The 20,830-nt window shown below is 34.7% G+C and overlaps 4 protein-coding genes across 4 annotated transcripts; 2 read left to right on the forward strand and 2 right to left on the reverse strand.

Moving 5' to 3' along the window:
* Positions 1 to 653: 653 nt before the first annotated feature.
* LOC105158503 (rhazimal reductase 1-like) lies at positions 654 to 3,895 on the forward strand. Its single transcript, XM_020692501.2, has 3 exons — positions 654 to 1,111; positions 2,838 to 3,249; positions 3,326 to 3,895. The coding sequence occupies exons 1-3, from the start codon at positions 798 to 800 to the stop codon at positions 3,548 to 3,550; spliced, it is 951 nt and encodes a 316-aa protein (XP_020548160.2). The 5' UTR covers positions 654 to 797; the 3' UTR covers positions 3,551 to 3,895.
* A 2,602-nt stretch (positions 3,896 to 6,497) lies between these two features.
* Positions 6,498 to 9,836, reverse strand: LOC105158206 (putative inactive receptor kinase At1g48480). Its single transcript, XM_011074867.3, has 2 exons — positions 8,264 to 9,836; positions 6,498 to 7,355 (listed from the first exon to the last, which is right to left on the reverse strand). Exons 1-2 carry the CDS (start codon positions 9,633 to 9,635, stop codon positions 6,760 to 6,762), a joined length of 1,968 nt encoding a protein of 655 aa, XP_011073169.1. The 5' UTR covers positions 9,636 to 9,836; the 3' UTR covers positions 6,498 to 6,759.
* A 2,123-nt stretch (positions 9,837 to 11,959) lies between these two features.
* LOC105158207 (Transport protein particle (TRAPP) component) lies at positions 11,960 to 15,412 on the forward strand. Its single transcript, XM_011074868.3, has 4 exons — positions 11,960 to 12,247; positions 14,267 to 14,384; positions 14,457 to 14,685; positions 15,110 to 15,412. The coding sequence occupies exons 1-4, from the start codon at positions 12,096 to 12,098 to the stop codon at positions 15,136 to 15,138; spliced, it is 528 nt and encodes a 175-aa protein (XP_011073170.1). The 5' UTR covers positions 11,960 to 12,095; the 3' UTR covers positions 15,139 to 15,412.
* Positions 15,413 to 16,329: 917 nt separating this feature from the next.
* Positions 16,330 to 18,124, reverse strand: LOC105158504 (nudix hydrolase 18, mitochondrial). The gene is made up of 5 exons (XM_011075288.3): positions 17,800 to 18,124; positions 17,399 to 17,519; positions 17,219 to 17,302; positions 16,986 to 17,114; positions 16,330 to 16,873 (listed from the first exon to the last, which is right to left on the reverse strand). Exons 1-5 carry the CDS (start codon positions 17,889 to 17,891, stop codon positions 16,667 to 16,669), a joined length of 633 nt encoding a protein of 210 aa, XP_011073590.1. The 5' UTR covers positions 17,892 to 18,124; the 3' UTR covers positions 16,330 to 16,666.
* Positions 18,125 to 20,830: the final 2,706 nt, after the last annotated feature.

Raw genomic sequence — 20,830 nt, forward strand, 5'->3', positions numbered from 1 at the left:
ACAATTTTTTCAAATACTTTTTATTTTTGTAAAAAAAATCAACAAAGAGAAAATAGTAATATTCACTTTACCGTTTAGGGGCTACATAATTATTTTTAATTTGACGAAAAATTTGTAATTTTTCAAACAATAAGAGGATATTCTTCCCTAAACTGGTAAAAAATTGTGAGGAACAAACAATTTTAATATGTGTAATCACACGAGCAAATGAATTTCAGATATCGTAATAGTACAAAGATATTTTAACGCTCTTCAATGTTCACAATACTAGCAAGTAAATCATGGATTATTAATCCTAACCTAATTCGCTGTGTCGTTAAGAGGTGGTTAGAGGGAATTTATCACTTTCTAAAATATTTTATAAAATGTTTGAGAGCTTATTTAATAATTTTTTTAAGAAAAAAGCTTATAAGCTCTCTAATAAAAAATAGAGTAAATTAATATTGCCACTCTTTATGATTAGATATAATTTTACCAAGAATATATGTATATTTATATATATATTTGTATAATTTGATCTAATTTCATAATATGCTAATTTACCCTAAAATGTAAAAAGTTATTAATTTATTTTGAAAATTTTAATAAATTTATATAAAATAATTATAAATTTGATATTGATAATATTTGGTAAACTTTATAATCTTATTTTATCCGTAGTTAGTTTATGGCTGATATCGAACCTCCCGTCCTCCCCTGCAAGGAAACAAATTGAAGAATTCTGTCATCACACACCATACATACACATCAGGAACCCCAGGACTTAACCAGTTGACCCAATTTCGAGTTGAAGATTAATGGATAAAGTGGGAATCCCGGAAGTGGTGCTCAACTCCGGCCACAAGATGCCGGCAATAGGCTTGGGAGCAGGAGGATCTACGTTGCCATTGGCGGAGCAGCTTCCACTTCTTGTCGAAGCCATCGCCGCTGGGTACCGCCACATCGACACGGCGGCTTGCTACGGCACAGAAGAAATTGTTGGGCAAGCCGTGGCGGAGGCGTTGGGCCGCGGCCTGATTAAGAGCCGCGACGAACTTTTCATCACCACCAAGTTATGGTGCACCGACGCCGATCATGATCTCGTCCTGCCTGCCCTCAAAGAATCACTTAGGTATACCAACACTATGCATGATCAGTGATTTTTCGACATTTTTGTGGAGAACTAATTTTCTGCGTGTTTATTTTATACTCTTCTATCCCTGATTTATGACATTTATTGTGCTTCGCACGTCGTCGTATTGGTAAGAAAAATATATTTTTCAAAATAAAAAATAAAGTTATTTACAATTTTTTTTTCTCTAATTCATATAATAAGTTGACAATATTTATATTTTATATATCTATACTATTATAAAAAAATAAAAACTTTTTTCGTACCAAATTTTTAATGTCCAATTTTTACCCTTTTATTTCAATTCTTCTATTTAAAAAAAAATGGTCAGATTAGTAAATTCAATAGTTTTTCAATAGAATGTAATAATTTTATAAGAGTAATCCTTATAACTTACAAATTTTTTTTAGTACAATATATTGTATGTGCAGGGAAATATATAATTTTCAATAATAATCAAGATAGATTAAAAATTTAAAAATAATAAAAAAAATTATTTTATGAAATTGATTCATTTATTAAGTAATATTAAAAAAATAATTTAATTTAGAAAAAATATTATAACTGTGCATAGCATGAGTTTAACGCTAGTTAATATAATAAAACTGAAACATAGAGACTCACAATAAAATATTTGAATCCTAGTTATATAGATTTTATTTTTATTTAAATTAGATAAGTTTATGATTATTTATTTTTATCCAAAAAAATATAATTAAATTTTATATTTATGTCAAATAATACTTAAAAAATTATTTTTTTTCTTCCACTTAAAACTTTTTTTATGTTTTATATTTAAATTAGACAAATGTATCATCTATTATTTTTATCGTAACGGTTCACTAATTTTCTGGATAAGTTTAGTTTGTAGAATGATTAAATTTATTCTCATGTTCAGTATACTTTGTGTTCTTATATTTATTAATTACTTTAATTATAAATTTTATACTACAGATTATTATACTTTATTTTCCCAAAGTTTGGTATAACTGCATGTAAATTTCCTATAGTTTGGAAAATTTCAGTAGTTCTAAGGTTTGCTTTCATCTAATAAATAGGTTTCTTTGTTAATCAAAATTCATTAAATTTGTTGATATTAATAAAAATATTAAATGAAAATTAAAATTTATCATCGATTAACTTCTTACTGATCAGAAAAAAAAATTCTGACTAAACAACCATTATAATGCTGAAAATATGCCTCCTCGCATGCATTAATGCGTGAAGATGTATAAGTGTAATTTGATCATAAAAATATTTATTTGACCTACAATAATCAGTAATAAGTTTGGAGGTAAATATGGTTTTTATCTTGATTTTTTGTTAATATCAGGAAATTAATTAATTTTAACTAATAGAGAAACTTATTTGTTCAACGAAAGCAAACTTTAGGAGTAGTAAATGCAATTTTTCAAACCACAGAATGTCTACGTATGATTATACCAAACCACGAAAAAGGAAAATATAATTATCCCTTTATATTATTAATTAAGTAATCATTGTTTCTTGCATTAAGGGATAGATTGCTGTTTTTTTTTTTTTAAAGTTTGGGGGGTGTTATTTTTTTTTCTTAGGGATTTTTTTACCTATTAGTATTTTTAATTTTACGGTAGCTCTGTTGCATTTAACCCAAAAATTTAGTGATCTATTTTTGTTAATGAAGTGAAAATGAATTTATATGATGGAAAATATTGTATTTAAACATTGCTCTTCATCATTCTTATAGGAAGTTGGGATTAGAGTATGTGGATCTGTATCTGATACATTGGCCGATAAGGATGAAGAAGGATGATACTGATTCCATCAAGACACTGCATTTTGATATAAAGGGAACTTGGGATGCCATGGAAGAGTGCTGTAGGATGGGTTTGGCCAAGTCTATTGGTGTCAGCAACTACAGCTGTGCTAAGCTCTCTACACTCCTGCAATATGCCACCTTCCCTCCTGCTGTCAATCAGGTTGAATTGAATGTTGCTTGGCAGCAACCGAAGCTGATGGCGTTTTGCAAAGACAAAGGAATCCATGTTTGTGCATTCTCTCCACTTGGAGCATATGGATTCCACTGGGGTACTAATGCAGTGATGGATAGTCCGATCCTTAAGGACATCGCAGCAGCTAAAGACAAGACCATCGCACAGGTTCCTTAACAAAATTACGTGTGTCCAAACTTCTCATCATTCGTTTTGAGTGAAAAAAATTTTCTGAAAAATGTAGGTTGCATTGAGATGGATACGGCAAGAAGGAGCGACCCCAATCGTGAGGAGCTTTAATAAGGAGAGGATGAGGCAAAACCTTCAAATATTCGACTGGGAATTGACAGATGAAGAAGTTGGAAAAATACAACAGATCCCGCAGCAGAGAGCCTGCAATCCAACAGATTTTGTTGGTCCACACGCCCAATACAAATCATTGGAAGAACTTTGGGATGGAGAAATTTGAATTTCTGCTATTGTTTTTTGTTTGTGAAATGTAAACCTATTTTGAGATTTCTGGAAACTGCATCCACAGTTTCTATGTGTTATGAAAGCAACGCAGAGCAGAGATGAAGCTTGAAGACGATGCTCACTGTGCTGCCAACTTGGCCCTGACCTGGAGCTGTGTTGGCTGTCTCATCACTTAATTTTATGTTCAGTCTTTGTTTTGATTTGTAAAGAATCTCTTTCTAGTTGCTCTGGAACAATTAGGAGATGAAATCGAAGAAATATGGACTTCTGGCGGCAACATGCTTGGTCCCACTTATGGGGTCAAATCAATACGTTCTAAGAAGAAATATTTGAATATCAATCTCATCGATATCATCGATCTCATACCAAATCCCATCGATCGAATCACTTTTTCGAGAAATACGAGACATTCTTTCAGCAGTTTGTTTGTTAGCATTAGTTGAGAACTGTTATTCCTCCAACTTGTATATACAGCCTCTGTAACTAATTCCTCCTTGGATGAATGAGAACGAACCACAGAATTCTCCCAATTTGAAAATGATCACAGCACACACCTCATACTCTGAAAATCTACACTATGCACCCTCAGAATTTGACACTTTCCATCCACCATTGCAAATGGAAAGCAACATGTTATCGTCCTCATATTAGGAGTGATTTCGAATCCTTCTACTCTCATTTTAATTTATGTTTTATGGAATTAATATGTCAAATTTCACACAACATATTCAAATTGGGACGCTGGGAAACGAGACTCAGCTCAACTCAGGCATACTCAACAGCCTCCCTCAAGTTGGACTTGGGGAGAAATCAACCAACGCAACTTGGAGAGTAAAGCAGAAACTCTACACCTGCCAAAACTTTGGTGAAAAGGTCTTCAAATTGCTGCTTTCCAGAAATATGAGACAAAAGAACAAATCCCTCCTTGTACTTGTCACGAACCAAATGGCAGTCAATTTCGAGATGTTTAGTGCGTTCGTCGAAAATGGAATTAGCCACAATGTGCACAGCTACTTGGTTGTCACAATACAATGAAATGGGTGTGCTTAGATCCACTTGGAAATCCTTAAGAATATAGGATATAGATCGAAGTTCACAGACAATGGCAACAAGACTCCTATACTCAACCTCAACAGACGAACGGAGACTGTAGGCTGCTTCTTCGTCTTCCAGGAAATGAGAGCAAGACTCAAAATACAGTACCCAACGAAAGAGCATAGACTATCAATGCAACTTGCTCAATCGGCATCACAATAGGGCTTGAGAGAGTTAGGAGTTATGAACAGGGAATAACAATCCTTTGGTGGGAGATCCTTTTAGATATCTCACCAAATGAAGGCAGCGTCCAAATGTTGCTGACATAGACGACGAACCAACTGACTCAACTATTGTTCACCATGAGAGACATTCGGTCTGGTGATCCCCCAAGTAGAGTAGCCTTCCAATCAATATGCGATAAGAATTTGGATCAGCCAAAATAGAACTTCCACAAGACATAAATTTAATTGTACTTTTTTTTTCGTAGAAACAATATTGTCACATATTTTAATGAATTAGCCAAACAGCAAACTAAGTTATTTTAGGATTGCTGAATGTATTGAGAAATATAAGAATTTAATAAAAAAAAAAAAAAAACCTACAAAATTAGTGTTGCAATGTTTCAAACAATTGATCTGAGAGTGTGTGTGGCCATTGACTTCCCATGGTTAGTGGGCCATCGGAGTGTTGGCAGTCCAAGAGACAACATTAACATTTCATGTGCTATGAAACCAAACCCATGAAAAGGATCATGTCTCTTTATTTCCACTCCCGCACAAAAAGGGAAGGGGTACAAATGACTTCATATTTTTTTTATTTTTCTCTCTCTCTACACCTTTTTTCAAATAGAACTTTTTAAATTATATTTTGCACCATTTTTCTAGAATTCATTGTTTATAATTGTATGACATTTATTATGATTTGGACAAAAAATATAAATTTAGCAAAATTTATATAAAATTTCAATTTAGCCCTCATTCAATCTGTTTGTTTTGTGTGTGAGTGTTATGAGTCAATGTGAGTGCATGAATGAAGCCTTTTTTTTTTTTCCTAACATCGTCATTTTTCATCTAAATCCTAATTGAAAGTATGCAATTGTCATCGAGGAACTCATGAAGGTGGTACAAATACAATTTCAAATGTTTTTAAGAAAATTGTAATTTTGAATTTTCAAATGGAGTGTAATTTCTTATTTTTATTAATCCTATTTTATAAAAATAAAAGATACACATAATGAAAGAGGTCACGACACGGGTCTAACTGAACGAGTCTTCTTTGTTATAACTAGTCATTTTGTATGTATATAATAAATAATTTTTCACACTTTAAATATATTATAAATAAAAATAAAATATACAAACAACACATCAAAAAAAATTAAAAATATTATCGACACAACAACAAAATAGTGTCATAGACTCCACTATCTGAGTGAAAATTACTTATATAATTACCATTATTTCATCTTGATTTAGCTAAATCTACAATAGCTTGATCGTCTCATCACCATAATCCCATAAAAATGTTGGGAAATCCAACTCTGACCTGACCCTTTCCTTAGTTGCATCAAGCTGACAGTGTTTCCTTGCTTCAGTTGCAATAGAGTGGACCACCCATTTCCTTTTTCATGCAACTCATTTTCATCACACTTTCTGTAAGTCTCACCAACACTCTTTATCTGTGAAAACTGTGAGTATTGCAGATAGTTGTCAATTTCAATAAAAGCTCAAACTCCATACTTCCATCACTCTCAATGCTACCTTTGCGTGAGTCTAGACAACGATGTTGTAATAAGGTAAAATGACATTGAACTGGAAACAGGGAGTTGTTTGGACCCATTATGACATGAGGAATCACCTCAGTTCAAGCGTTTAAAAGAAGTCCTTCAAGAACGGCAAGAGAGATAGAAAAGAGCTCAAGAAATAATTACAGCAACCATATTCCCCCAGAACCAGACAAGACAGGAGGGAACTGATATATGAAAACCCCCCTGAATGCAGATGGGGGGGAAGAAACTGAGCTGTTAATTTTGCACAAACAAGAATAAGGCCCAAATGAACAAACAAATACTTCTGGTTTAAAGAGAGGAATTCCAGGTGCATTACACTTGGTACTAGTATTTCTTGAGTTTCATACTCCATAGTTGAATGCAATTCACCTTTCTTTCTACTCGGCGTTGCTGACAGAATCATGCTGTTCTCGATCATCTTGTAGGCTTGAACAACGGAGCTCTTCAATCCGTTTTGCAACTTGAGAGATTAAAGGGCGCTGGTCTGGGTATTGAGCTGTGCAGTCAATCCCGATTTGCAAGAGCTGCACCATTTCCTCCTCGACATTCTGATAACGGAGGAGTTCGAGATCAAAAACTTCAGAAGTCCACTCCTCCCGAACTACTGACTGAACCCATCTCGGCAGGTCTAGTCCATCCTCAAGAGGCGGTTTCCCAGTTAGAAGTTCTAAGAGTAAAACACCAAAGCTATACACATCAGCTTTCTGAGAAACTTTTCGAGGGTCGGTCACTTCAGGTGCACGGTAGCCAGTGACGCGTGTCGGGGAGGATGGAGGTCCAACTAGTTGGTTCAGTCCAAAATCCGATATTCTTGCATCATATGACTTAGTCAGCAGGACGTTAGAGGACTTGATGTTTCCATGGGCAGTGCTGGAACCTTGACAATGAAGATATTCAATGCCACGAGCAGCACCAAGGGCAATCCGGGACCGGATTTCCCAATTTAACGGTGTCCTGCCAGCTCCTCTGTTTCCTGAACAGGATGAAGAAGATATTGACATGAGTGATAATCAGACGGATCGTGTCTCCAAAGGAGCTGGGAAGTGCGAGATAAAGATGAAAGATAATCATATAATGGAAATTCACCAAATATGAACTGCCAAAATTGTCAATGGTAGGTATAATTGTTACCTATTTTGCAATGAAAAGGTCCCAAGTTGCAACATTATTACGGAGAAAATTAGACGTAAAGCAACTATTCAGAGATAATAGCTAAATGTAAAGTCAACTACTAAATGAGATTACAGTGCGCATGCAACTCAACCCCGACAGACATGGCCCTCTGAATATCAAGTAAGTATGCAAATACAGGGCCCCATTTTCAGACCGATTTTCAGACTACTAGATATCACAGCAATAAAAAATAATTTCAGCAAATTATACTTATGCAAGTTGACAAACTCAATTGTGCTAATTATAGCAGCAGTAAGCATATAACCATATGTAGCAGCTAAGGAACATTCGGGATTTGAGAGTCGGCACATAAAATGAAGCTATAGTCTCAAACAAACATCACCAACGCATGCAAATGGAAACCAAGGTCTACAAACAAAATTATACATCACAATAATCAAATCTATGCCCCATCAGAAAATCCTGTATGCTTTGTTTACCAAATATTACCTTCTCTCGCAGAATTACCAGGACAACTGATAGCAATAATCATATACTTGTTGCACCAAGAACAAGTCATGAACACTAATGCATGAAGTAAAACTACTACTAAATCAACAGAAAAGCAACCAAAACGGCTGGAAATGAATGAAATTATTCTAGTTGTCAGCAATATCCTAAAACTTGAAGTCGTATCTTTGACAACATAGGACATGGCAAAAACAGCAGTGATATGTCAGGAACAAAGAGCTCTAAAATCTCACTCACCATGTAGAAATGCAGACAAGCTTCCCATCTGCATATAATCATAGACAAGAAGCTTCTCCTCCCTGCTGTAGTAGTAAGCTCTAAGAGGCACCAAATTTTCATTATCCATGGCCCCAACCCCTTCAATTTTCTCCTTAAACTCCCATTCAGAAATCATCACATCCTTCAACCTTTTCACAGTCACCACAGTCCCCACTTCCAGAACTGCCTTATACGATGTCCCTAAAGATCCTTTCCCCAGAACCTCAGCCGATGCACTCAACAAATCTTCCAAATCAAACACCCTCGTCACGTCCCAAAAAAATACCAATTTTTTAGCAGCAGCTACTTTTCCTCCATCTTCGCTTGCCGCATTCCCATTTGCACTCATTGCGGAAGCATCTGCCGTAGCAACTGAAATCCCATTATCTGTTCTACCATTTTCTGCCTCCATAATTGGCTTTTCACCTGCCTCATCTTCTTGATTCTTGATTTCCTCTGCATCAACGGACCTCCCCTTTTGTCCGCTTTTCCTCCTACACAAGATAATCAAAAGCAACAGCAAGAAAAAGAACCCGACAACGGAACCAATCACAATTCCAGCAATTGCACCACCAGACAACTTCCTTTTCCCATTCTCCCCCGGTTTGCTGCTCCCGTTTACATTCCCCGCAGCAGACGCAGCCGGAGTTGCAGCACCGTTGTCAGCACAAGCATTATCAAGCGGCTTCCCACAAAGCAAAGTCCCTAAAAACGCGCTCTTTGGTTTTCCCTCGAGCCCTTTCGGCACAGACCCATTTAAATTATTGAAAGAAACGTTAAACTGCTCGAGATTACGAAGCTCAATGTCGGGCAAAACACCACTAAACTGATTATTCTCCAAATAAAGCGTACGCAGACGCGTTAAGTTGTTAAACCCAGATGGAATTTCACCTGAAAAATTGTTCGAAGCAAGACTTAAGCGCACCAAAGAACGGAGCGAAAAAAAGAAGTCGGAGACGGGACCCGAGAATCGGTTTCCTTCAAGATTAAGATTGCGAAGGTGAGACAGACGAGACAGGTCTTCAGGTAAGGGACCTGAGAGGTGGTTAAGGCGGAGGCTGAGAGTCCGCAGAAGAGTTAAGTTAGAGAGAATGTTGGAAGGGAGTTTGCCGAAGAGAGAGGAGGCGGGCAGGCGGAGGACCGTGACGCGGTTGTTCTCGCACTGGACACCTTGCCAGTTGCATGGAGTGGTGAAACTAGAGTTCCAAAACAGAGTGCGTCCACCCACGGCTGAGCGGAGGGCTAAGAGGGCGGCTCTGTCAGAGGTTATGTCCGAGGAAGCGGCGGAGGAGAGGAGGAGGAGGAGGAGGAGGAGCATGGGAAAAAGTGTGGGTAAGGTAAGTGTGTGCATTGTGTGTGTGTTTTTGGTGGCGGAGTTAGAGTGAAGCTTTGTTGAGCATTTTCGTGGGGGAGTGATTATGGATGCGGTGATGGGCGATGGGAGCTCGCGCTGGTTCAGTTGTTGGGATAAAGTGACAACGTATGAATATGTCTGTCGTCCTGCGTGAGATGTGTTGTGTGTGCAGACGCTGCAGAGAGAGAGAGAGAGAGAGCGCGAGCGTCAAGATGAGGAAAATTACAATTTTAGTGCAGGATTTATTGGTGAAAATTGGAAAATTCTTAGCAATATTTTCCAACACAACTAATCATATCATAAATATATTATATTTATTATATAATTAATTTAAATTTAATCAAATTTAATTTAATTCTTAAAAAAATCAGGTTTGTGTACTTATTTGTTTTTAATAATTTTATCTTATAATTTTAAATATTTTACAAATTAAGAACGAAATATATAAAAAAATATCAAATTACCCTCCTTATTTTTCAGTAAGATTTTAATTGATTTTTAAGAATAAAATATTATTTTATATTTAAATATAATATATATTTTTATTTTAAAAAGATAAAGCAAAATGGAAAACACTAAAACCCCTCTAATTATATTAACAAATTGCGAATGTGAGCAAAATGGGTAATTTGCTCATTACGTATAATACAGAGAGGTAATTTACATTTAACCCCTCTTCTAATTATATTAACAAATTCTGATATTTTTGTTTAATTTTTTAAAAATTACATAATAAAGTTCTCAAAATTAATTGCTACAAAATTAAAATTACCATCTATACATACTTATGATTGAAAATTACAATTTCCCAATTTAGAGAGAGAGAGAGAGAGAGAGGGAGAGAGAGAAAAGGAAAATTTTGGAAATGATTATTTATAATGGTGACTTTCAATCTGCCCTACTATAGGAATAATTTATATTTTGAGATAAAAATAAGTTATAAAAAATTATTATAAATTACATATTAAAAGTCGTGGGTACTTATAATAAAAATAAAAAGTTATAAAAATTAAAGTTAGAGTATTTAAAAAACTGATTTAATATTTATAAATTTATCAACAAAATATAAAAATTGATAGAGAGTTACTTATTATTTTTAATATAAATTAATTTAATTTAACTAGTTCAATAAATGATGAATCAAAAATATTTTTCTCATTTTATTTTTAATAATAAGTTGATAAACGTTTATTTTAAACGGTGGCAGACATTCCCTATGCCTACTCAAATTATAACTCCATCCCCTCTTTTTTTTCTATTTGCAATATTACATCTCTTTTTATATATTTGAAAAAACAATAAAGTTAAAATATGAGACATATAAATTTATTAATAACGTAAGAAACTAAATACGAGACCTATATATACAAAATATATATAGTTTTAGGGTAAATTATATTGACATTCTCTGATGTTAGGCTAAAATATAAAAACGTTCCCTACCTTTACAAAATTACAGCTATACCCCTTCAAATTATAATTGTAATTACAACTACACCCCTATTTAAATACAAAGCTTAAACAAATATTCCCTGAAAAGTATGACACAAGTAGAAAACCCCTCAGGGGATGTAACTGTAGTTTTACGAAATATATGGGGTGTTGTGTATTTTGGCATATGGAGAATGTCAATATAATTTATTCTAAATTTAATAATATTATTTTAATAATTGGTCTATTTCAAATTGTTGATTTATATTAATAACTTAAATCATATCCCTTTTAAATATATCAAAAGAAAAATAATATCATAAATTTGATAAGTTGGGGGGAAATATATATTTCCATAATTGAGGGGGGCACAATGATAAAACATAAAATTTAAGGAGGCGAACTGAAATTTCAGGCTTTGTATTTTTTACTGTAAAAGAAAAAAGTGGGTAAACAAACCCTAGCTGCTTATTACCGATGTTGGTAAACAAACAACGGCAACTCAATGGTTTGAATTCAAATTTTTTTGTGAGAAATATTCAGTATGTTTGGTTTCATTTTAACTTATTTTGGTATGTTTTGTGGAAATAAAGAAAGAATAAAAATAAATAAATATGTATTAAAAATTGTACATATATTTAAATTTATTTTTGAGAATAATATACAGAATAAATGAAGCTGTGAAAATCAATTCGAGCCCTAAATTGCTGTTGTCGGTCAAATTTTCGTAATGGGTATTTGATTTTAGTATATGGGAAAATAATATTTTAGATAAATGTTGAAGATTCTTTTTTTTTTATTATTATTATTTATGAATATGAATGTCGAAATACACTAAGGTGACGGCAAAGGTTAAAAATTAATTTAATACTTGTTATTATTAATTAAAAATACAATCTTTTTGTGAAATTTTGGGTACCCGGCTGAGATTCATATTTAGGTAGATGCATAGTCTAAATCTAATTCCATTTCGTTTATAAATCCCAATCCCAATCCCACAGGGGAGGAGAGGAATCAAATCGAAGGATGGGAAGAGAAGTATCGGAGAGCTGTGTGGAGAGTTTGGTGGCGGAGATTGTCTCCTCGTATTGCAGGGGATTCTATGCAGACAAGCCGGAACTCGCCGCTCCAAGGATCGAAGCCATTGGGTTTCAGGTCGGCCACCAACTGTCGGAAAGGTTTGTTTGTATTACTGTCTGTATAGATTCATATTGTAAGTATGAGCGATGAGTTATGGATGCTTGGAGCTGGAGTTAGAATTTGGAATGGTTTGTGCTCAATTGGAATTTTTACTAAGTTGGGATTGATACGACCAAACTAGTTTAAAGGGAGAGAAGAAGAATTCCTGGATGATTGAGGGATTGGATCAATACATTAACACTAGAATTCGTTTCTGCAAAACTAAATTAGATGTCAAGAATTCCTTCTCAGACAGGATTTATTATGAATGTTTCTGAGAGAGCTATCACCCTAAAGATTTATGCTATTCCGTAATAGTAGTGATTGGCTGGGTTGTCTGTCTCTTAACAAGTATTAAGGAGGAAGAAAGCAATAGATTGGCTAAAATGGTATGTCATCAAGTGCAAGTGTATTAGAGTTAAAAGTCCCGGAAGAAAAGAGGCATTGATGGTGCACTTCCGTGATAATTTAGTCTTTAAGGTAAGGTAAGGTAAGAACAGACGTTTTAGCTCATTAGTTAATTTAGTTTGGGGTACCTTGAGTAATGCAATATAGATCAGTTATTTGATTTGTGTTGTTCCAGTTGTGGCTCCGCTTTGTCTGAGCAAGAATTATGCTATTGTCAGATAAAGGATAGCTGGATCACTTTTACTTGATTGCATGTGCATAGAAATGGCAATGTGCATATATGTTCTGGTAAACGATTCATTGTACGGTTAATAATTTGGTGTTGGTAATAGGTTGTTTATGAAAATCGTTTAGACTCTACAAGAGTTAATTGTTCCTGGAATAGGCAGAGAATCCGGGTGTTTTCTAGCTACCAGCTGACTTGAATTGGCGAATATGTGGAGCTTCTGCACTGTTTCAGGGTTTTGTGTGTTACTTGCATAAGGCTGCTCATACAATGAATGGTTCAAATGCTCTCATCTGGCATATTGTTATTTTTATTCTAGTCGAGTTTGTGCAGCTAGCTTCTCATTGATCTGAGTAAACTTGATCATATACATACAAAAAATTTCTTGATTAAGGATATAATTGTGAGAAACAAAAAAGGAATTTATTTTGGAGAATTTATTCTATCATATATGATTGTTGGTTTGTAAATTTTAGCCTCATTCCTTCTCAGTTTGAGATTTCGGGACCATTCTATTGTGGTTCTCCACATAGATGATATCATCGTAACCTCTCTTTTCATTCTGCTAGGAATGTTTAATGCCATTTCACCAACTGGCGTTAGCTGTGCTTTTGTGTCTCTCAATGTGGTCAGCACTGGGTGTTTATGAGTTTAGGTGCTTTATTGGAAGCTCTTTTCCTATTTGTATATGATTAGAGTTATTAGTTGAGCCTTTGATTAGCTCATTTTTCCCTATCAAAAGTGTAGTCCTTGAAGGAATAAGAGAACCTCAGATATATGTAGGGGGTGTATCCTTCATTATTTAATGAAGTTCAATACTTATAAGTTCGTTTATTTTTAAAGAGCTTCTGTGCTTCTTTGCAATTGTTTACACAATTCATATCCTTGGTGTGGTTGCTAGGAGATCTAGGTACGCTGCCTGGATTTCTCCCACCTCCCTCTGTGTGTGTGTCTTATTCTATTCTTTCTAATGTTCAGTACTTCACATCCTGTATTCAAGTAGACAGCATAATCTATGTTCCCCATGCTTAACTGCCTTTGAACTCTGAAATGCTGTTCATGGGTACTCTTCACAACCATCCAACAGGATCTAAACAGTCTTAGTCATGGTTGTCCTACATCAATCCACCTTTGGTTTGAGAAACAAGTACGTACTGCACACGATATTAATCCATTCCAGCCAATTGTTGGCCTTTGCGGAGTGTTCCACATGAACTAGTATTTCCCACTATGGATCTTTGTCCTTTTTGGTTGTGAATGACAAAAATTGACATGAGAAATGATGTTGATCCTAATATACAATGTTTTGTTCATACCACATCCCCATTTTCACCTTTTCATGTTTCACAAGGATGCTCATTCTGATCACGTTGCTTTCTGTCAGATACACAATGGATCGGCCAAGGTTCACGGATCACCTGGAGGCTATAAAGTTTATTTGCAAAGACTTTTGGTCTGAACTCTTCAAGAAGCAGATAGATAACTTGAAGACAAATCATAGAGTATGTATGAGAACTTGAACAAATTGTCAACAAATTTAATGAGAAATGTTTATAACTTCATTTCTGTTACAGGGTACTTTTGTATTGCAAGATAATCGGTTTCGGTGGCTAGCACATATGTCAGTCGATCCATCAGTAGAAACGACTGGTTCTATTCAAGATCCTTCAGCAATGGCAGAAAACAGAGCAGCACAGGCTACTGGCTTGCATCTTTACTTTCCTTGTGGAATTATAAGGGGAGCACTTTCAAACTTAGGAATTCCTTGTGCTGTTTCTGCGGATATATCCAACCTCCCAGCATGTGAGCTTATTACTCTCTTACATTCCAGATTTTTTTTTTTGGTTCATATAAATTACAGTTAAGACAAAATAATACAATAAAACAATCACGTGGCAATAGCAGAAGCATCCATTTCTTAATCTTATTAATAAAATTGTTCCTGGTTATTATAGATTGGAAGGATCTTGTAAGTTTAACCCCTAACAATTGATATAGCACTCACCCACTACATGTCAAATGTTGCTCTATCCTATGATCCTACTGCATAGGACCATGCAATATACTGATGGGTTTTGGCTTGATATCCAGTGAAAGCTTAGCAATCTCTTATTTTCTATGTCTCTTTCTTGATGACACTAGCTGGTCACTAGATAAAGGAATGTAAATTCGTGATATACTGTTATCACTGGCTGAATTCATATTTTCCCTTCCATGTACTGGGCAGGTTCTTTCGTGGTCCGCATAAAAGCCTGATGTACAAGCTGTGTATGGAGTAATGGGGATTGAGCTTCAGGTTTCAAATTATCACGTGTGTGGAAACTTTTATTTCCTCTTACAATTGGAGTTCGGAGTTTCTAGTGTACCAACTCTGGGAGCTCAAGTGTAACTCAAGTTATCTCTTTTTATGGGATTGTGCTCAAAGTAATTGTTATTTTCAACTTCTGTGCCTTCTTATGGGAGCTAGGATGTTGTAAAGCACTAATGAAAGTGGAAAATAGGTTATCCTTTATGTTTCCTTATGCCAAAACTAAGTATCCTGTCCGTTGCATTTGTCATCAGAGTGAGTACTCTTCACTTCTTTTTTGCTTTTTCATCTAGGGCATTAAGGAATTGGATCCTGCACATGCTTGTAGGCCAGTCTAATGAAGTCATTCCTGGTAATTTAAGTGTATGCAATCATTAAGAAAAGCAAGATATTTCAGTATTTTGACATCACACTTTGTGCAATGTCGGATTTTAAGATGTAATTGATGATTTCCTGGTATTGTTTAGCTTTCTGATGTGATTGGTTTCTGCAGGGGAGTTTGACATTGCTGCCTCTAGTCATACATAGGTGCTGGCACAATACAACGTTGTCTTGTGTAGTTTTCTTACAAAGAGCAGTGTAAATTGTCGTAGATGCTCTTGAGGTGGACCTTTTCATTGCTTCGCGCACTTAACATTAGAGTACAATTACTGTCTAATGTTGTTCATTATCCCCATTCATAGCGTGGTTGTATAGTACTTTCAAATTGCATAAACCCAGGCCTCACTAAGTTGTTCCTTCCTCCATCAACAAATAGCAAAAGGCAAGTGAAAAGTTGAGTTGTTCAAAATGAACATATCTGATTGAAAAACAGCTTCTGCGTTTAGTATTACATGCAAGAGGGCATACATTCATCTCTAGTCATTGGATTTATACTTTTGGTGAGTGCATTTATCCTGTTACATTCATTGACATTATTTGGTTGGATGAATTTGAAGTTAAATATCATAAATTCTTCAAATTTATTTGAATAATTTTGTATTTCGACCTTTAAGTTATATTTTATAAAATATCATTACAATTTAAATTATTTTAATATAAAGTCGTTTGGAGTTCAGTTCTTTCTTGAAATCCTTCCGTCCAGATGTAGCATAAGACGATTTGTGACAATGAAGTCCATATTGATGAGCAAGACAACGTGAAATTCAAAATTCTGCGGCATTCATAAACTTTAAACAAATGCCCTAAAACACAGATTGAATAAGGCCTACAAACACTCATTGTTCAACATTGGTGTGCACCACGCAAGTTCATCTTGAATGTTTCAGCACAAGTGAATTTACCAAGAAACATCACAACCTCAACTAATAGTGATAGAATCAATGAATCAAAGAATCAAGCAGAAAAAAATTTGTACATCTTCTCCCTATCCTACCAACTTATCATCTTCAAACAAATTCCTCATTGCTTGATCTTAAGCAACCCGGAGAAGTGGAACAATTGAGGGAGCAACGCCTACACGACTTTCAATTCTCATTAGCTAACCAAAAAACAGTCGGCTTCTTCATCTGAGCTTTCCACTCCAATGCTCAGTCTTAACTCTTCGGTTCTGCACAATTCTAATCTACAGGAAAGGGGATCATCCTCCACTCTTTGCTGGGGCGTGAACTGAGAAACAAAGGCCTCTAAGGCTTCTTTCATCCATGAATGAGCACATACTTCTCTCGCTTCATTAACTGTCATCTGTAATATATACATCAACCCCATATTAGAATTCGGCTAAACAGCATCAACATTGCACTGAAACAGTTCATTATTCAACATTAAGAGTGAAAATTCCGAGACATGGACATACCCAAACTCGTTGACGGAGATCTTTCTCTGGCCAAACATCTAATTCCTCAGTGACCAACAAGGAAAACATGAATGCCTCATGAAACTTCTCTTGGCTTTTGCTCTTGAATATCCATTCACCTAATTTATCCTGCCAGAATGTCAACACAAAGAATTAGAAACTATGCAATAAAGCCCGAATCCACAGGCACAATATCAATACGCTGATTCAACATAATGTATAAAGATACTAACCCCAAGCAAGCCGACCACCCCGGCTTCCTCTAGTGTCTCTCGTGAAGCGGCCAATTCGATATCTTCATCAAGTTCCCAACCACCCTGATGAATTCGTTGCAAGATAAACAATGTCATTACATAATTCTTTATATTTCCTTTGCCATTTTCTGAGAGAATGAGATGTGAATCAAAAGTTACCTTAGGGAACATCATTCTTTGACTCTTCTGAGAGCTGATCAACAGGACCTCCAAGTCTTCAACTAAGGTCCCATGAATTTCAGGTGATTCGTTGGTTTTCCTAATTCTGTATGGAACACATCTGCATAATTTGCAAAAGAAATGGAAACATTAGATACAATTTTCAGCCAATTGTGAAAAAAACAAAAGAAAAAAAATATCGTCTTCAATAGTTATCATCCTATATCCTTCTTGATTTCCCCACCATATGAGACTAGGAAAATAAAAACAAGAAACTAAAAAATTGGAAGATATCTTACATATCAAAGAAAACACAGAAACCCATATGAGAATTTTCATAAATTCACCTAAATTAACACATTAAATTTCAGAAGAGAGAAAAGGGGGCAAAAAATACATACCCAACAACCTGACGAAACCCTTGATTGTAACGCTGCATATGTCTGCCCGAGCGCGAAGGCGAAGAGGCCAGCTTCTTGATTTGCATAGTCATGGCAAACGAATACTACTCCTCCTCCTTCTCCTCGAAAGAATCAAAAAATCTCCCTCGCAGAAACACCAAAAGATCAAGAACAATGAAACCCTCACAAAAACCCACTAATTATAGGACGCCAATTCTCTCAAAACCCGCAAGCAAATCTGTGATGTTCTTTCTTGAGAATAAGATGACGATTTTATCAAGAAGGCAGGCTTGTTGATGAAACTGTAATGGCTTGTCCACTCCTATATATAGAAGAAAAGGAAAGAAGCAAGAAATACTGCGGAGATGGGGTTGTTTCATATAGATAATGATTGGATGGGTGCATATTTTCCTGTAAAATCCGTGTGAGATAAACAGTATTATATTATAATTGCATGCGAATTATCATATTATAAATTCCTGTTCCTTGTAGTTAGGTGCTGTGACGCGTCCGCGTACTGTTGTGAGAAAGGTCTGCTGATGGGGTCATGTGTACAGACATGTGAGAGATCTAGTTGATGAAATCTGGCCACTTGCTATTGTTCTTGGTTTTTTTTGTTTAAATTGCAATTTGGCCCCTCTACTATGCACTTAATACACTTTTGATTTTTTTTTTTATGGTGTTAGCGTAAATGGGTATCCGTCTCAACTTATTTAATTAATTAGGTGCTCAAAATAAAGTTGTTTGAAAATTTTAATTTCAGTATTTTTTTATTTTAAAGATAATAAATATATATATATATAATAAATACATGAAAAAACTAATTGTAAACTAGAGTTCATATTGGAAGAATCTATGTGTAACATGCTAGCATATTATTTATGAATAATATGCAGTGAAAACACGCAATAATCAACCAATCAAGTCAACTTTCGGATTCATTAACAACAATTTAATTATTCAAATAATAATAATAATGGAAGAAAAAAGAATCTAGGGAAATGATTAGTAGTTAGTTTCCTATTTCAAGTATACGTGTTGCTAAATAACGACTACAATCTTAAAAAAAAATAATTAATTGAATTTTTATTCACACTATAAGTTAAATAATTTATTTTGTCCTATTTATAGTTTGTCATGACTACAGATTCTATATATAGAGGAATTAATGATTATATTATTGCAATGAATCATTCACTAAATCAAGAACAATTATTAGGAGATCAGATGATTGAAGAACACATGGAAAATGATAGCCCTTGTTGAATTTTGTTTTTAAACTAAGTTTTTATTTTTGTATTAATTTTTCAAAAAAATAAAAATACTTGAAATAGCACTACACAAATAAAAGGATCTTCTATGGATTTTAAGACAGTTAAAAGATTAATTTGTAAAATAGAAGTTAATACTCCGATACGTAAGATTAGCAAGCTTAATCTACCACAATCGTGTAGAGGATGCTCTAAATGTAAAAGGAGTGCTAGAACTAAGGTGTGAAGTAGGTTTGCTAAATGATTGCGTTACATTTAGATAAAGCCCGTCCACTTGTTTGTCACGACATACAGAAAAAGTATATGTATATAAATAAGAAAATAGGCTAAAATCAAGAATGTGGTCCTTCATCATCTTTATCCAACATGATACAGTTGAGCTGTACATTCTTGCCTCGTGCCTCAGTGGCGAGGTGTCATCCAACATGTACAATATTACAAAGGTGTTTGATGAAGTGGATGAGCCTTAGGCCCACTGTAATTCTACATAGACTGGATGTTGCTTCATTAGCAGGTCCACTGGCCTGCTGATACTGAGCAAGTTGAATAGGACTCCGTAATAAAATTTGAATTAAATTTTGCTATTGGGCTCTGAAAAATATAGGGTTATTACTACCTTCCTTCTTTGACAAGTAGTTTAATTTGAATCCAATTTTGTTAAATTAATTAATTAATTAATTATATAACCAGTAGAGTACATTTACGATATAATTGATATACAACTTAAAAAGAATAATTAATCATTCGACAAGTATAATAATTTTTGTAGTGTGATTGATTTAGGAAGGTATTTGCAATTGTTTAGGATAAGAACTTATCACCTTGTTCTTAGAAATAAGCTAAAAAGAGTTGCTTTTATTTACAGCTTCTGATTTTGAACAATTCGGATTGAATAGATATAAACCAAAAATTATAAGCAACTCCGACGTACCAGCTTCTGCAACTTATTGGTTACAATTATAAATATTAAATTATTTTTAAAAATAGTCCAACATCAAACTTTTTTTGTTCACTTTTCACTTTTGTTTTCAAACGATCCCAAATTCCACCGCTATTTAACTCATAACTTTATTTACAACTTATTCCCGCTCTAGAATCATATGCAATTATTACAAATAACAGTCATCAATATAATCAGATCTGATTTGTTAAAAATTTTCCTTTTTGCCCCCAAACCTTAAGGCATGCAATTAATTTCACATAAATGACGCACGTGCATTTGGCATCTAATAAAAGAACAAAACAAACTTTTACATGCAATTTGAACCCAAAGTGGGATTGCCCTATAGTTAAGGGACCAAACTGCAAAATACCATTTTGCATATGGCTGGTTTGGCTTGTTCAACATATTCTCAGCTGGGGTTCAATTCAAAGTCAGACCACTAAGGGGACTCGGTTCGGGTAATGGCTCACACACGCTTTCATTCTCGCATGCAAACTGGATTCTTGTTGTATCAAAGTCGTGTTCTACCTGCTAGCTACCTTGCGATTTTCATTCAAACACATCACCATCATTACCTTTGTGAGTAAATATATATGATGTTATTTGGATCTATTCCACAAGTTGCTATTAGGTACTTATGTTACCTACTTTTACTATTAAAAAATTATTACATAATTATTTTAAAATTATTACTAATAATCTATATCCTACTTATAAATCACCACGACAGATCGAGACAACCTTATCTTACTCGAAGTAAAAAAAAAGTGCAAATCCTCATGACTCGTGAAAAATTTGTTCATACTAGCAAAAAAAT

The sequence above is a fragment of the Sesamum indicum genome, linkage group LG3 (assembly GCF_026168435.1).
Source record: "Sesamum indicum cultivar Baizhima isolate 11 linkage group LG3, ASM2616843v1, whole genome shotgun sequence".
Taxonomy (NCBI): Eukaryota; Viridiplantae; Streptophyta; class Magnoliopsida; order Lamiales; family Pedaliaceae; genus Sesamum; species Sesamum indicum.

What these genes read in the sequence shown, in the direction of transcription:
- LOC105158206 (XM_011074867.3), bottom strand. Translation starts at nt 9,635, where the DNA reads ATGCACACACTTACCTTACCCACACTTTTTCCCATGCTCCTCCTCCTC. An exon ending in CTTGTCTGCATTTCTACATG is followed by an intron (nt 7,356 to 8,263) that starts GTGAGTGAGATT and finishes CATCCTGTTCAG; the next exon opens with GAAACAGAGGAGCTGGCAGG.
- LOC105158504 (XM_011075288.3), bottom strand. Translation starts at nt 17,891, where the DNA reads ATGACTATGCAAATCAAGAAGCTGGCCTCTTCGCCTTCGCGCTCGGGC. An exon ending in AAAGAATGATGTTCCCTAAG is followed by an intron (nt 17,303 to 17,398) that starts GTAACTTTTGAT and finishes CGAATTCATCAG; the next exon opens with GGTGGTTGGGAACTTGATGA. An exon ending in GGGTGGTCGGCTTGCTTGGG is followed by an intron (nt 17,115 to 17,218) that starts GTTAGTATCTTT and finishes ACATTCTGGCAG; the next exon opens with GATAAATTAGGTGAATGGAT.
- LOC105158207 (XM_011074868.3), top strand. Translation starts at nt 12,096, where the DNA reads ATGGGAAGAGAAGTATCGGAGAGCTGTGTGGAGAGTTTGGTGGCGGAG. An exon ending in GGCCACCAACTGTCGGAAAG is followed by an intron (nt 12,248 to 14,266) that starts GTTTGTTTGTAT and finishes GCTTTCTGTCAG; the next exon opens with ATACACAATGGATCGGCCAA. An exon ending in TATATCCAACCTCCCAGCAT is followed by an intron (nt 14,686 to 15,109) that starts GTGAGCTTATTA and finishes TGTACTGGGCAG; the next exon opens with GTTCTTTCGTGGTCCGCATA.
- LOC105158503 (XM_020692501.2), top strand. Translation starts at nt 798, where the DNA reads ATGGATAAAGTGGGAATCCCGGAAGTGGTGCTCAACTCCGGCCACAAG. An exon ending in GCCCTCAAAGAATCACTTAG is followed by an intron (nt 1,112 to 2,837) that starts GTATACCAACAC and finishes TCATTCTTATAG; the next exon opens with GAAGTTGGGATTAGAGTATG. An exon ending in AAGACAAGACCATCGCACAG is followed by an intron (nt 3,250 to 3,325) that starts GTTCCTTAACAA and finishes TGAAAAATGTAG; the next exon opens with GTTGCATTGAGATGGATACG.